General features: G+C 35.8%; 1 protein-coding gene across 11 annotated transcripts in view; it reads right to left on the reverse strand.

Moving 5' to 3' along the window:
- Positions 1 to 5,324: 5,324 nt before the first annotated feature.
- The window catches only part of AGFG1 (ArfGAP with FG repeats 1), an 82,607-nt gene continuing 72,257 nt past the window's right edge, over positions 5,325 to 15,674 (reverse strand). For all 11 annotated transcript variants that reach the window (XM_041765854.1, XM_041765853.1, XM_041765849.1 and 8 more), the window contains one exon: positions 5,325 to 15,299. In XM_041765854.1, the coding sequence (XP_041621788.1) occupies positions 15,240 to 15,299 (60 nt within the window). In that variant the 3' untranslated portion in view covers positions 5,325 to 15,239. The remainder of the gene's footprint in view (positions 15,300 to 15,674) is intronic.

Raw genomic sequence — 15,674 nt, forward strand, 5'->3', positions numbered from 1 at the left:
GGAAATAGAATCCAGATGTGAGGAATTCTACAGCTCATGTTCTTGGTTACCTTGCTGCGAACCCCAGCAGTCTCGGGAACGGTGGGTTGCAGAACAAGGACAAACGACACTGGGGTTGACTAGATGTTTTTATGTATTTTAGCAGTGACTACTGGCCTTGTTCATTCTCTCTGGATAAAGAAGACCGATATATCAAGGTCTATTTGAAGGACAACTAAATTTTTTCTTGACTTGAGCAATGTCAGCGCCCCCTCATGTTAAAAGTAGCACAGAAAAGTAACTATCAGGCTCTTTCTAAACTGGAGATGGGGCCATTTTCCATTTGCACCCAGGCTGGTCCATCCCTTCTCTCACTGCCACTTGTACTTTCTCTCCTTCCTCCCATGGCGTCTCAACCCATACCTGACATGGTGGTCATCGGATGCTTTCACTGCAGAAACATCCCATCCAGTTTCTTCATCCATGCTGTCCTGGTGTCCTATGTGAAATCTTAGAATGATCATTAACAAATGATCCCATTAGGAGTAGGCCACTCATAGCACATCACTTGAGCAAATGGATAATATTTGGTAAGTGGCTGATGGCTTCCCTCCAGGGGAAGCTGTAGAATCACCAGCAGGGAAAGCAGCCACATCCCTGGGAAATGAGTCATAGGGACCCAGTTTTATCACCCCTGGGAAATGAGTCAAAGGAATTCAATTTAGGATAACGTATGTATTTAGTTCACTTGTCTAATTGCTCAAAGGAGAAAAAAATGAGTGCCTCGGAGGCACTGATCTGGTGCTGTGGATTCAGATGAAGTCCTCTAGTCCATTAAGGGAGGTTGCTTATTTGTATAACTTATCCATACACAGCTTTTGCTTTTTTCAATTTTTAATTGAGATATAATTCACCTACCATACAATCTACCTTTTAAAGTATACAATGGTTTTTAGTTTATCCATAAAATTCACTATTTAAGGTCAGAACATTTTTATCACCCTGAAAAAGAAACTCTACACCCATTAGTGGTCATTTCCCGTTCCCATTCCTCCCTCCTCCTAGTCCCGGTAACCCTACTCTACTCTCCATCTCTGTGGATTTGCCCGAACACTTCATCTAAATGAATCATAAATTGGTGGCTTTTCGCATCTCAATTAGTTCACTTAGCATAATGTTGCCAAGGTCCACCCATGTTACAGCACTAATCAGTCCTTCATTCCTTCCTATGGCTGAAAATGATTCCATTGTCTGGTTAGTCCACACTTTATTCATCCATTTATCAGTTGAGACATTTGGGGCGGTGTCTACTTTTTGGCTATTATGAATAATGCTGTGATGAACATCTGTGTACACATTTTTGTGCAGACATGTCTTGCATCATTTTAAATTTCCACCAGAAGTAGATGAGGGTGTTTCTTCCCATCCTCGCCAACACTTACCATTCTTTTTTTTTTTTTTTTTTTTTAATCACAGCCAAACTGGTAAGTGTGAAGTGGCATCTCATTTTGGATTTGATTTGTATATATATATATCCCTGATGACTGACGATGTTGCACATTTTTCCCATATGCTTATTGGCCATTTGTATATATTCACTGGAGATATGTCTGCTCTGCTCAGATCTTTTGCTCATGGTTTAGTTGGGTTGTCTTCCTTTTTCTCAAATTTTAAGAGTTGCTCCAGTTTAAAATACAGAAAGGAATGCTGTACACTTTATGTTAAACAGACTTTAGAATACAGGTTTGGAACTCACATATAAGCATATTTTTGTTCTTTCAAGTTCAGAAATTTTTTTTACAAATTGACATTTAGTAAATTCAGTTCTAGCCACAGTTATCATCAAAAGGTAAAACATGCTAAAAACTCTACCAACTCTTAAATAGATCGTAACAAAAAAAAAGTGCCAATAAACTTAGATTTTATCATAAGAAAATAATTTCTCAACTGCCATGATAGCCAGTCACCTGCTAAGCTCTTCACTTGTAAACTGTCCACATGACTTTTTCCAATGATAAGCAATTAGAGAAAATTCTGTTATAGCTGCCTGAACTAAGATTATACACATACATTGAACCACAGGTCATTAAATATTGGGAAAACAAGATCTTAAATACCTAAATTGTGTTCTATAACACAGATATCCAATAATTTACTAAACATCCCAGCTTGCATTAGTATTTTAATAAATATCCTTATACACAAATCGGTGTGTACATATAGTGTTACCTTTTGAAAGATTTCCAGGAATAGGCTTACTGGGATTGATCTCCTCAAGATTCTTACTTCATATTACCAAAGTCCCTTCCAAGAGATTTTTTTAAAAGATTTTATTTATTTATTCATGAAAGACACAGAGGGAGAGAGGCAGAGAGACAGGCAGAGGGAGAAGCAGGCTCCATGCAGGAAGCCCAAGGCGGGACTAGATCTCGGGACTCCAGGACCACACCCTGGGCTGAAGGCGGCGCTAAACCGCTGAGCCATCCAGGAATCCCCCCACCCCACTTCCAAGAGATTTTGCCAAGTTTGCACTTTTACATCAGGATGTGGTCATCTTGCTTGATCTTTACTGATGGGGAATTTTTAAGTAGTCTTTAGTATTGCTATAAGCAGAAGATGGTATCTCACTGTCTAAATTTTATTCAAACTGCTAGAGAAGCTATTATTCCAAGTCCTATTTGCTGGGTTCTAGTTCCTTTGGGGTGGGGGGTCAAGGGGACTTGTCTATTCACATCCTTAGTCTGTTTCTTAATTATTTAGTAAAGGAACATTTTTTCCTATTTGGAATATATTCATTGTTCAAGATCTATTCCAGAGATTAGTTTATGGGACTGCAGTTGAGCAAAGATGCTGAAAGTTGGTTCATGACACGAACAGCCTAAACGTCCCCCCGGGGCGGTGGGCCAACTGTAGCCTCCTGGCCTGGCTCTGTAAGTCGTGTCACTAGCACACAGCCCAGCTCCCCCATTTATACAGGGCTGCTTTGGCTCTGCTGTGAGAGTGTGCCCAGCAGGTGGGGACGGGAGACCATTCGGCCTACAAAGTCTAAATATGTACTATCTGGTCATTTAGAAGTGTGCAGACCCCTCAACTACAGAACTAGTAAAGAAATTTATGGTCTGACTAAAGGAGACAGTTATTTCCATCATTAAAAATGACTTTATATACCACTAATGATGGGGAAGGAGAATTTTCAATTATTAAAATGTAAAAGTAGATACACTATTTACATAAATTGTATACCAAAAAAAAAAAAAAACCAAAAACCAAAAAACCCCAACCAAACAAAACCCCACCCCCATTATAATTCTACCCCGAATGCGGATACTGGTGATCTCAGGGTGATGAAGTTATTCTTCGGAGGGTGAGGGGTTCTTTTCAAGTTGTCTTCAGTGAGATTTTACTTTTGTGAAAATGCAAACAATTCATCTATGAAGTAACTGCTTTTAACTTTTCAAAGGTAAAAAAAAATTTTTTTTCAAAGGTAAATGGTTAGGGTACATGAAAAAAATGGTTAAATCATTTCTTGAAGACCATCGTAGGAACCACTGCCCCTCTTTGGGCAGCAGAGGAGGTGCCACGCACAGGATCCCCATCCTTTCCACCAGTGTTCTTCTGGGCTAACTGCTCCAACTTGGACTGGCATGGTTCAGCGGTCTCCACCAAGAAACACCTCCGGTGTCCTTAGGTGCTTCTGTTCTGTCATCTGCAGAGCCTTCTTCCCTTTCCAGTGACCGGCTTCAGTGACAGTGAAAACGGTGTCCTTCAAATTCCCCTCAACCACCATACCCGCCGAAGAGAATGGCTTGCCTCTTACACACACGCCGTTGAGGGCATCGCCTGCTGCCTTTGTGTTTTGAGGTCAACACTGGTACATGACTTTACCAATTCTGTTTTCAGTAGATAAAATACCCTCTGCCCCGACTCCTAATTCTGAGAAACAATGAAAACGGAGTATGTTTGAACGGGAACTGAATCCAAATGTGCTTTTACATAATTTTTGGTGAGTTTTTCTTAATCTCCCTTCTTAAAATTCTCTAGGGCAATTTTAGCATAACCAATTTATACAGACTTAAAAAGCTAGATGCAAAAATTATTTCTCTTAACATAGATAGGACCTAAATCAGAGCACCTCGATCTCTTCAACGTGTACAAATGTTACAATGCAGATGCTGACCTATTACTGGGGGATGAGATTCTGCAAGGCTGACAAGTTCCCAGGCAACATGAAGGCTACAGGCCCCCAGGCCACACTCAGAGTAGGAAATGACCATGATCGTCTGTAACACAATAAGTGCAATACAGATGTGGTAGAGAAGTCCAAATTACTACTACTTTGCAAAGGGAAGTATTTGCAACAAGTGTTTCTACACAGACACACACACCCACACACCATCTTTCAGTCTAATGCTCTAATGCCCTGGGGACAAACTGGCCCAAGTGTCCCTAACAGCTGCTTTTCTAGCAGTATGAAATACCCACAACCCAACCTCCTCTTCCTCCTGCTTCCTTTTGCTTCTTCTCAACCTTACCCCAGTCTTAAATCCTATTCTTTCAAAGGCTACCACTCCTTCACTGTCTACATTACGCAGGGTTGAAATCTTTTCCTACTCTCCGGAGCCCCTTTCCCTGCCTTTATTTGTACCGATGCACCCATCAGACCTCCCCTGGACCCCTCCTTGGCACCCCCAACCCCCATCTAGATGGTCAGTTCCTTCAGGGGATTGTAAAGTGGTTCTGAGCACCTGCTGCGAGTCAGAGCTGGGTTCAAAGCTCAGTTCTGCTACTCACTGTACCTGAGCAAGAAAACCACCAACTCTAAGCCTGTTTTGTCTTGTAAAATACGACCTTTATATAAAGTTGTGAGGATTACAGAAAATAATGTTTAAAAATCATTCAGCAATGTGGCACCAAAATAGCATTAAATGGGAGCTACCATGACAAGGACATAAAGTATTCAGTGTATTTTACATGGGTATTTCTCACACATCACTTAAAAAGTCAAAATTGTTATGCATTTTAAAGACATTATTTCTAAATAGGAGAAACTCAAAATATTGGAAGTTTCTGAATGGCCCAGGATTGGCAAGTTCCTCTATTCTGAAATTCCGATAGTTGACTTGGGATGTTGGATATCTTATCTGGAAGATGTGGCAATTCCTCACTTCTCTCTTTGAGAGCTACCCAAACATGTTTAGTAACTGAAAATAAGGCTTGAAAGGAACTGTACTGTTCTAAAATCATAACTAATGTATTCTATAAATACACAATACCCTTCTGTGATAATTTCACAGAAACTTAGTCTGAAATTTTATTTATAACTGTAAAGACTTTAATGTTTAAAATTCTAGGATTACACAGAATTTTATTTAGTTCTTTCAAAACCTTAAAAATTACTGTACAAGAAGCATACAGCAGAGATAACATTTAAAGACAGAATGATCAAGAAACTTCCAGAACTGGTAAAAACAGCAACCCAGACTCGAGGCCCATCAAATTCCAGGCACAAAATAAACACTTATATCCAGACACACCACAGCTAAACTAATACATCCCACAAAATAGCCATTTCTGCATGTAGCAAAAGCAGGTAAGGGAGAAAAGAGCTTGTGAGCCAGTTTCACTAGAGGATCTGAATAAGTAATCCTCTTCTGATCTAAAAAAACCCCAAACATTATGGAATTAGAAGGAATTTTAGCAGTTTTGTAGACTTGAAATCCCATTACAAATGAGGTTATTCATTCTAAATGACATCATTAGCACTAGAAAGGTTCTCCTTCGTGTCTCTGTAATCCCCCAACACAGAATGTGATGAATAAAAATATAAATTTAGGTGACCTAATTAATATTTTTAAATTAACTTTTAAAACAATCCATATGTGAGAAAATGCAACTAGGAAATCCTGGGGAAAATCAACTTCACCAGGAATCAAAGAAAGGAAAATAAGATGAGGCATTATTTCATATTCCTTAAATTAGCAACCATTAAAAAGAATTCCCTCTGGCAACTGGATACTGAAGTGAAAATGGGCCACATGCCTTTCTGGTATTTATAAAAATTAAATCAATCCCTTTAAATAGCAATTTAGTTGAGAGGATAAAACGTTAATTCTTATAAGCCATTTGTGTGATTTTGTAAGAATTTATTCCAAGACATAACACAAATGAAGTTATACACAGCAAGGTATTCAGTTTACATTGAATTATGAAAAATGATAAATGACCCAGATACATACAATTGCTCACTCAACAACTCCATTTCTAAGAAAACATGGTGCCCTAAGTGTGTAAAAGTGTATGTAAAATTTCCAATGTTGGAAAATTAGAAGCAATCTCAATGTTCAGCATTGGGATGCAAACCCCAAATAATGAAACATCATTGGCAGATAATGTAGATCTGTTTGAAAGAAACCCATGTTATACTGAGGAAAAGATTACAAAATAGTGAGCATAGCATGATTCCACTGAGGAAGAGGTCTTTATATTTACTTATACATGGTACAGAATCCAGAAGTACTTAATGTATCTACACAGAGTATAGTTTAAAAAAATAATTTTCCATATTTTCAGATTCTTTACAATAAGCCTATTACTTTTACAAGCAGGAAAAAAATAGTAAATGTATTTCCAGTTTGGAAGAACATAGTTATGTGGGGAAAGTATCTTAAAAATTAACTGGCTAGGACTACAATGCAAGATCTGCTATGGGCAAGGAGCAAATTTGGACGGGAAAAATAAAAATCCAAAACTAGATGACCTAGGATAAGAAGACTTTTTTTTCACTTTCATTAATGTTTGTGAAATAGGTTGTTTCTTTAAAAATTCACTTATTAAAATTGCTGGAACCAGAAGCTTCAAAGCATGAATATAGGAGAGGATGAATTTTTAAGTCAGAGAGAATTCTACTGCTTCCACTTTCTAGATAACCATTATCTTGGCCAAACACCACTTAAATATCAACTTTTCTATCACCAATACTGCCTGGAAAGTTGTTGTGACTGTTAAATTATAGCAATTACAGGAGATGCAGGTCACAAAATTGCTAATTAACAGACAGTGGCCAAAAAACTAAACTGTATAATGTTGACACCTGGTATTTTTGATCTGTAAAAACACCCAATTTTGAGCTATTATTCTGAAACATTTAATTTCAATTGCCAAGGCTAATTGCTCTCTAATTTAAACACGTGTTCCAATGACTGAGGGGAATCTTACTTCATCATTTGGAAGAGGTCTCATTTTAAAGTTGAGAAACCGGAAGGATCTAAATTAGAGGCCTGAATGCCAGTTAATGGCAGAACTTAAGATTTGAATGCGGGAAATTTGACTCTAGGTTCTTTTACCAGAGCCCCAATCAAGTTCAGTAAAAACTGTCAGCATACCATTTAAGCGGAAGAAAAAGGGGGGAATAAGTAATCTTTGCTCATTAAATGAGACTAAAATAAACATTAGTTTTCCCGTGGGAGAAGAGGAAGTAATTCTGGTGGTCAGGGTGGAAATAAGGATTCTAAGGAGAGTAAATTTTCTTCTGGGTTCTGGTGATAGTTATTAACAAAAGTGATTTAAACAGAAATGTATAGGATAATCAGGATGGATACAGATAATAGTGATGGCTACCACAAAGACTGGCGTGTAAAAAACTGGGTGGTAGTTTACCATTTACCGGTTAGATGTTCTATAGGTCATGGAGTGAGTAAAACCCAATTACAGTAAATCTGTCTCAAGAAAAAAAAACATCTTTAAGGGGCAAAAAAAAAGAAAGAAAAAAGTATTGGAAACTCAGTAAAAACACATCCTTTAAGTTTCATAATGTAAAAAGTAGACAAAGAAAGTGAAAAATGTTACTAATGTATAATTAATGGAATAGAAAAGATGAATATGGAATCAGATGCATGAGCTGTTTTACAGAAAATAATGTTATGTGACAATTAAAGAGGCTATTCTCAGATGGTACACAAATTGAGGTCTTTATTTTGAAAAAATTCTTCCAACAATATTTTACAAAGAACAAAAACTCAATAACCATATTTACCTACTATACTAAAAGGTTTCAGAGATGAATACTGAAATCAGCCTGTTACTTTTTTGTCCAACACCTAAACCCACCTCCTGCTTTAAGACTGGTCTTCATAAATGTTGGCATATCAAATACATCTTCCAAGGCATATTAAATTTGCCTTCCTGGCTAAAAGGATCTTTCTTTCTTTTTCTTTCAGACTTCTCCATAAGTCCTCTCCCTCTCTATGCTTAGCCTGAAGGTGCTGCAGTACCTTCCCTATCAGCTGGGAGAGCTGATACGGGCCCTCATAAACAATTTCAGGAAGCACATCCTATCCTGACTAATGGTAAATGCATGTTAAGAAATCCTCTGGGCTCTAGTCTTTTGAGGAATAAGAATCAGAACTTGAAGTTATTACCCAAATCTTTTCTAAGGCAAAGGGAACTAATTTTGAAGAATAAAGTACACGGTTGTGCCAAAACAGTTTGCCATAGTTAATCTATACCTTTTCTTCTTAAATATAAGGTATATTTCTAAGCTAATGTCGATAAGGAAAGGTGCAACACCAACAAGCAGTAACAGGAAAGGGCCGCAAAGCGCACTTTTAAAAAATTCCAGAGTCATGGGTAGGGACAACAGAAAAATTAAAGTGCAAAATGGGTATGAACTTGCAAAACCTTTCAATGAGCTGACTGAAAACCTTCGAAGTTCAATTAAAAAGCACAGGATTTTTCAGCTATCTTAAGATAGTCAATTTGAAGGATCCCCCAACCCCCCCCCACACACACACACCTTAACTGGAAGAATTTCCCTAAATAGAAGCATAAGATAATAAACAGCTGGTGAGCCTCAAAATTGGATGAGGTCTGTTTTATTGAGTTTCCAGTCAGGCAGAGTCAAGACTTATTCTTCATATATGCACAAGGATGTTCTCAATTTAATTGTTTTTAGTAGAAAAATCTATACAAATACTCTTCAAAAGGAACATCCATATAATGAAATCCTGCAGCCATTAAAATAATGAGTTAGAGTTGGATGTGCTAATATGTAAAGATAACCAAGTTAAATAAAAAGAACCAAGTTACAAAATTGTACATTTAAAATAAGGGACGACAGCAAGAGGAGTATATATGTATACAGAGGCATATAAAACAAATGATAACATTTCTGAAAGACTGTACAAGAATACAAGAAACTATATTCCCCTGGGGCGTGGGAAAGAAGTCACAGGAAGGAGACAAGACATAATTTTTCACTTTACACCTTTTATATATTGCATAATTTTTAAAAATCGTAAGTACGTATTATTTTATAACATATAAAAAAAGTTAAAGTCTTTAAAAAACCTGATTGTACCCACAGCATTCTATGAAACACTGACTGTATAACATCAGTTTACAATCCTTTGCTTCCTTTTATTTAATGGTCAATGAGTCAAAATTAGAAGGCTCCTTGGGTGTGTGCTTCCTCTCTCTCTCTCTCTCTCTCTCTCCACTCAAGATTATGGGAAAATTTAGAGTTGAGTTTAAATCTTAACTCTCATTGATTAAACTGTAGCTTGGATGACACCTAATGAAGATTCCAGAGAACCAACGACAAAATTAACCAACGAACATTTTAATCACTAATTAAAATTTCTTATCCAAGATCACTTTTCCTTTTACAAGAGCCTGAGTCACAACATTTCTCTTTTCATTACTCCACAGTCCTTTGAGTTGGACAAGCACAGATTTCAAAAATACATTTAAACACATGTTGAATTCTAATCTAAGGCCATAAAATCGGCAGAATACATAGATGCTACAAGTTTGAAAAGGAACACATTCTTAGCAAAAGTCTTCATTTAAAAGTAATACCATAAATTCAAATCCTACAGGATTCCAAAATCAGAACAATGAGGTGGCATAAGAGCCCTCTTACCTAGAAATGGGATTTGCCAATCGGAAGATCTTAAAATACATCTGAATGTTTGAGGTTAAGAAAATTGGGATTGGTAGATTAGTGGCCACCTTATGAGTGCATGCTTTAACGCTATTCAAAATCCAAGTTTTTAAAACACTGTGCTGGTCAAACAAAACAAAACTACAGACAGAATTCAAAGTATCTGTCATGGTAGTGTGTTGCAAGCCCTACCATTAGCACAATAACTGGACTTTTTAATAGCAGGGTTTACAATCCTTGAGTCTTTCTCACCTCAGTGCTCTGCCCACTTCTAAAAGTGATTTAGTGTCCAAATACTTGCAGAATTAATATAAAACAAAAAGCTCTTCAAATATTGGATACAATCACCAATAAATTTAAATGAACAAGTTGTGGAATTTTGAGCACTGTGCTGGAGCTGGCATGCAAAGGCTTGGGAGCCAGGTGCACATCTCTTTCTAACTCCAAGTTAAGTGACATCAGATTGATAGGTGACATCAGCCTTAGTGAGAGTCTTTATACCACAAATATCAGTTAATAGTACAAAGCAGGGCACTTTTTCATGAGAGAAGAAGAGTCTCATTAGCACAACACTAAGAATTACATCTTGGTCATATATTCACTTATCCAAATATACAATGCAAAATTTTAATGATATTATAATGTTTTAAAATATACAAAGAAAAATTTAACTAATGAGGACAAATTCCATACAATAGGCTAATTTAACCCAAGTTTTAATAATGGCCTCCTTTAGAAAGTAACCTTTAAAACTGCCTAAGGCATAAACGGTATCAATCAAAGTTGGAATGTTTCACAAAACAGGAATCATTATGATACTTCAGATGCCGCTTTAGTTTAAAACAAGCTCCCCTAATTACCCCATTAATTAATTTGTAAAGTTTAAATAAAAGCCTAGTGAATAAAATGTACTGATTTCATCAAATTATGAATGGAACTCAAATAACTAAGTTTTATTAGGGACAGGAGAAATTTTAAGACTTTTTTAAAAGGTTACTTACACATAAATGTGACAGCTGTTCAATCCAACAGTGAAATATGTGCTCCCCAGAGCAAAAGCTGTCATTAGCTTAACCTCCCTATGCTTCCTCGCCTTCTTTCATCCTTCAAGTATGCGTCTACTTTAAGGACTGTATTATACATGAAAAGCACTTAGCAAGCTTCTCATACATTTAAAGGGCTTAATCAACCATACCCCATAATACCACCACATTACTCTGAAGTCATTACTTTTTAAAAAACATATCTTCACAATGGTCTCCTAGAGATTAATTTTCTGATAGAAGTCTGAGACTGCCGGTGGAGGCCAAAGATGAGAGGAGTCTCTCTGAACACAAGTTCAGTGAAGGAGCACAAACAGATGGACGAAGGCCCAAGAAGCAAGGCAGAAGGTCTGCCTGGGGATGGAACAGTATTACCTCAAAAAAGCATATTTTACAGTATGCCAATAAGAGGGGCAAAGAAGCCAGTTTGTGGTAACTATTGTAAACTATCTTTTAAAGTCACTTCCAAAGAATTTTGAAACATTTTGTTTAAATGAGAAGCAACAGTTTCTCCTTAAAAATGAACACTGTATAAAAAGACACTGGTGGGAAAACCACAGCAAACCTCTTTCTGAAGAAGTAAACACATTCCTTTAATTGTAATAGCAGATTTTCTGAAAGGTAGGGATTTTTGTTAGAAGAATCCACTTTTCATTTAAAAAATTCAACTACAGCTAAAATTATTACCTATAAACATCAGAGATAAGAAACTATTCATTTTGAACTTTTCTTCTGCAAAATATTTTTTTTCACTTTTAAAATAGCTATTTGATAGCTATTAAACAATGACACAATTTCAAAGTGGTTGGAATAGTAAACGATTCCAAAATAAACATCAATAACCATGCATCAGGTCCTGATACCCTTGAAGGACTATTCATTAATGTCATCATTATTAAAATAATTTCAAATAAAAATAGAAGATCCCCAAAAGAGTATTAAAAATGTCTGCAGTTTCAACTCAACTTTCCATTTTTCCCACCAAGCAAAGAAAACTACTTGGAAGTTCAAGGAGCAGCAGGTTTACCCTAACCACACACTATTATTTTGGAAAATAGAAATTTAAAGTGTAGTGCAGTGGTTTTCAAAGTGTGGTCAGAGGACCTCAGAGAGTCTCCAAAAGCCAAGTGTCAAAACTATTTTCATAATACTACTAAGATGTCAATGGTTGGTCTCCCTCATGTGTTCACAAGTATGCAGTAGAGTTTCCCAGTGCCCACATGACATGTAATAGAAAATAACTGCAATGCCCAAGCAGCAGGAGAGTCTCCCTTCTCAAGCCGGTGCTACTGGGATGTGCAAAACATAAAACAATTTTCTTCTTAATTAGTTGTTTTTGGAAGACAACTAGTCTTTATTAAAAAATTGCATTTACGTTAACATGCAATGGGTTTATTACTGTTATATTTAAATGAATAAACACGTTTTTTAAGTATCTCAGTATTAATTTCTAATACAGTTATTACTGAGAGATATAAGCTACATAAACAAAAGCTCTTTGGGCATCTTCAATAATTTAAAAGTTATGGTCCTGAGACCAAAATGTTTTGAGAACTGTTAGTGCTGTCATACAAAAGCAGCCAGTTATTCTTCTCTCCATTTCCCCAACTTCCAGGAACTGTACCAAAGAAGGTGTGTGCTGGGAGCTAGGGCAAAGCACTGAGGCGCTTCTTCAAATTTATACAAGGAGTTATTTTAAGGAAGGAGGTGATTGCCTAATCTCTACTGTCACAAAAATGAGAATAAAATATGCCTTTAAACTATCAACGATGTTTGCCGCTCTAAAAGAAATTTCTTTTGAGAGCAAAGACAGGAGAGAAGATCCCATTCAACCAGTAAGCAAGAAAACTTGAAGGTCTTCAAGCCCTATCACTTTTAAGGATCTCCTCCTGTTAGGTACTCAACACACTTCTGATGGGTCTATACAGAACCAAAAGCAAATCTGAATATAAAAGTCTAACAGAAGTGGATTTAAATCCACATTAAAGCTGGATCACTTTTTCAATTTTATAAACACTCATTTAAATCAGTAAGAGTTCTCATTTAATTATAAACTTCAAGATTTACCCAGAAAAAAAATAGTCTTTAAAATTATTTTAATAACAGCTGTTTAATTTACTTATTTCTTAGATGGAAAGCCTGGTACGTTATTTGGGTAATGGCCTACAGTTATATAGCATAACTTTGTACATATGAATTGATTGGGACCCAATATAATCTAAAACACAGAAATTCAGAGACATCTCTTAAGTATTCCCTCCGTGAAATACTTAAACAAGTTCAAGAGGGAGACCCCCAAACTGTACTTCAAGTATATACACACACCCCTAAACTTTTGTAGCATTCATTCAATTTTAAGAGAAGAAGCATGATGTTCAAAAAGGGGCAGAGATTTCCCTGTCTTCTTGCTCATCAAAATAGTTAAAATAAACCACACACTGAGCTGGAGATGCAATGGACAGCAATGCTTTAACAAGTCTGGGAAGCTACACAGACTTTAAGATTGTGTAACAACTCATGTAGTCACCACTGGAAAAGGTATTCAACACAAATAAAATGTTTGAAGAAACTGATGTTCATTTTTTTTTAATAACAAAGCTTTTAAAAAATGTTTAATCATTGTAAAGATAAAACTTTTCAAACATGTATTACATATTTGTATATGTAATTTTACCTTTTCTTGATGACACAGAGTCATAGTACCAGACTATTATCAGAACATGATGTAATACTGATGTCTTCTAGGCTGGCCTGGCTGTCCTTATACTAAATGGTCGACGGTTTTTCATGCTTTTTCTATCTCCTTCCAAACCATCACATCTGAACTGCTAGGGCTGACAAATCAAATAATCAAAATTTCACATAAAAACAAACATATAGAGACTTTGTGACTTATGTGGGCTGCTCAAAGACATTTAAAAACTATTCCAAGTTTCTCACTTGTGTTCTGTTTTAAGGAGACTGCTAGATCACGTCTTGATGAATGAGGCATTACTGTACATAAATACTTAAACAAGTTCATCTGACTATTAACAAAAAGATATAACTAAACATTAGTATCACTGTCTTTTTAAACAAAGTATTCTATAACTTTAAGGTAACACTGGGTTCCAGTTTGTTTCCCCCCAGAAATGAACATAAATAAAAGTCCTATTTCAATAATATGTTTGTCCAAACAAAGGAAAAAAAAAAAAAAACTGAGGTGCAATCATGTCACAGTTAATGCATGTCTGCTTCCAATACATTCAAAGACAATATTTTTGTTTAAAAATCAATAGTTAAAATAGGACTTCTGCAGTCTGAGAGTTCAAGATACTTAAAAAAATTTGTAAATACACATACATGCAAATTCTTATATATACAAATTTTCACAAAATTAAGAAGTTGCAAAGAAATTAGAAGGATTATGGTGACTCTGACAAGCTACATTTAAATGCTTTACCACTGACATATTCCTGAATATAGCAGTCATGGTAGTTTTAATAAATTTTCTACATGGCCTTTTTATAAAATTTTCTCTTTTAGACATAAAAGTCACTAGAAGTCTTCTGAAATTCTAATTTAAGAATTCAAGATGTTCTCAATTCACTACTCGTATTTTAAGGCCACTTTGGTAAAGGCATTGCAGCAAGAACACAAAAACAATAGCATATTTTCTAATATTTATTTTTTTCACCTGCAAACTGTAGCAAAACATGATCAGCTGTATTATGCAGACAGGTATCCCTCTACATTTTTAAAGAATTTAGGTATGTATAAATAGAAGAGCTCTTTAGAAAGGAAAAATTCAAGAATGAATAAAACCTTCCAATTTTGACTTTGTAACTTTCCAGTAGCAATGGTTAAAATGATTTTAGGTCATTCATTCCAAGATATATGACAGCACCTTAAAAGTGGCTGATCTATTTCCCCAGTAACATTTCTCACATAACAGTGTGTTAAAGTTACAAATACTGATATGCACAAATAGCTAATTTCTAAGAAAAATATGTACAGTACTGCAGCATAATGAATGTGGTATCTGCAATAACTTAATATTAGCCAATTTTTAATATACATGATACCGCTACCTTTTTCTGCCAATTCACAGGTTAAAAGTTGTTACTGGAGCCCTCTGTTTTGCACATATTACCTGGTGTTTAATAAACAATGCAGGCTTTTTAAAGACTTCTCTTGTGTTTAAAGCTAAGATCAGTGAAACAAGACAACAGTGCAAGAGGCGGAGAGATGTAATGTGACCACGTCAAAGTTCGTTCCAGTAAAGTGTCTATATAAGGCTATAAGAAAGGATTGGTTGATGAGCTTCCTGTTGGAAATTGTCCTGTTGGTGCACCGGTCTAAAGGAAAACATAAGACAAAATAAATAAACAGACAAGTAAAAGTGATATATGTGGGAAATTTTGAAAATATCAAACTTTCATTAAATTTTATTTAAACAATATTTAGATTAGAAATCATTTTATAATGATTGGCAATCATTTATTCATTAGTGTTATTAGCAACATAATATGATAAAATTATTAGGTGTCAGGAACTGTTTTGTGGCCTTTAATATCTATTATTTCATATAATTCTGGAAAAAGAATCTAAGAAAGGACTTAGCCCTTAAGAAAATCATTTATGATTCAAACCAAATCTCTAACTCCAAGCTCTTTTCACACATTCACTAAATCTTTAGCCTCACTAAAACATTATTTGGACAAGAGAGCAGA

The sequence above is a fragment of the Vulpes lagopus genome, chromosome 8, assembly GCF_018345385.1.
Source record: "Vulpes lagopus strain Blue_001 chromosome 8, ASM1834538v1, whole genome shotgun sequence".
Classification (NCBI taxonomy): Eukaryota; Metazoa; Chordata; class Mammalia; order Carnivora; family Canidae; genus Vulpes; species Vulpes lagopus.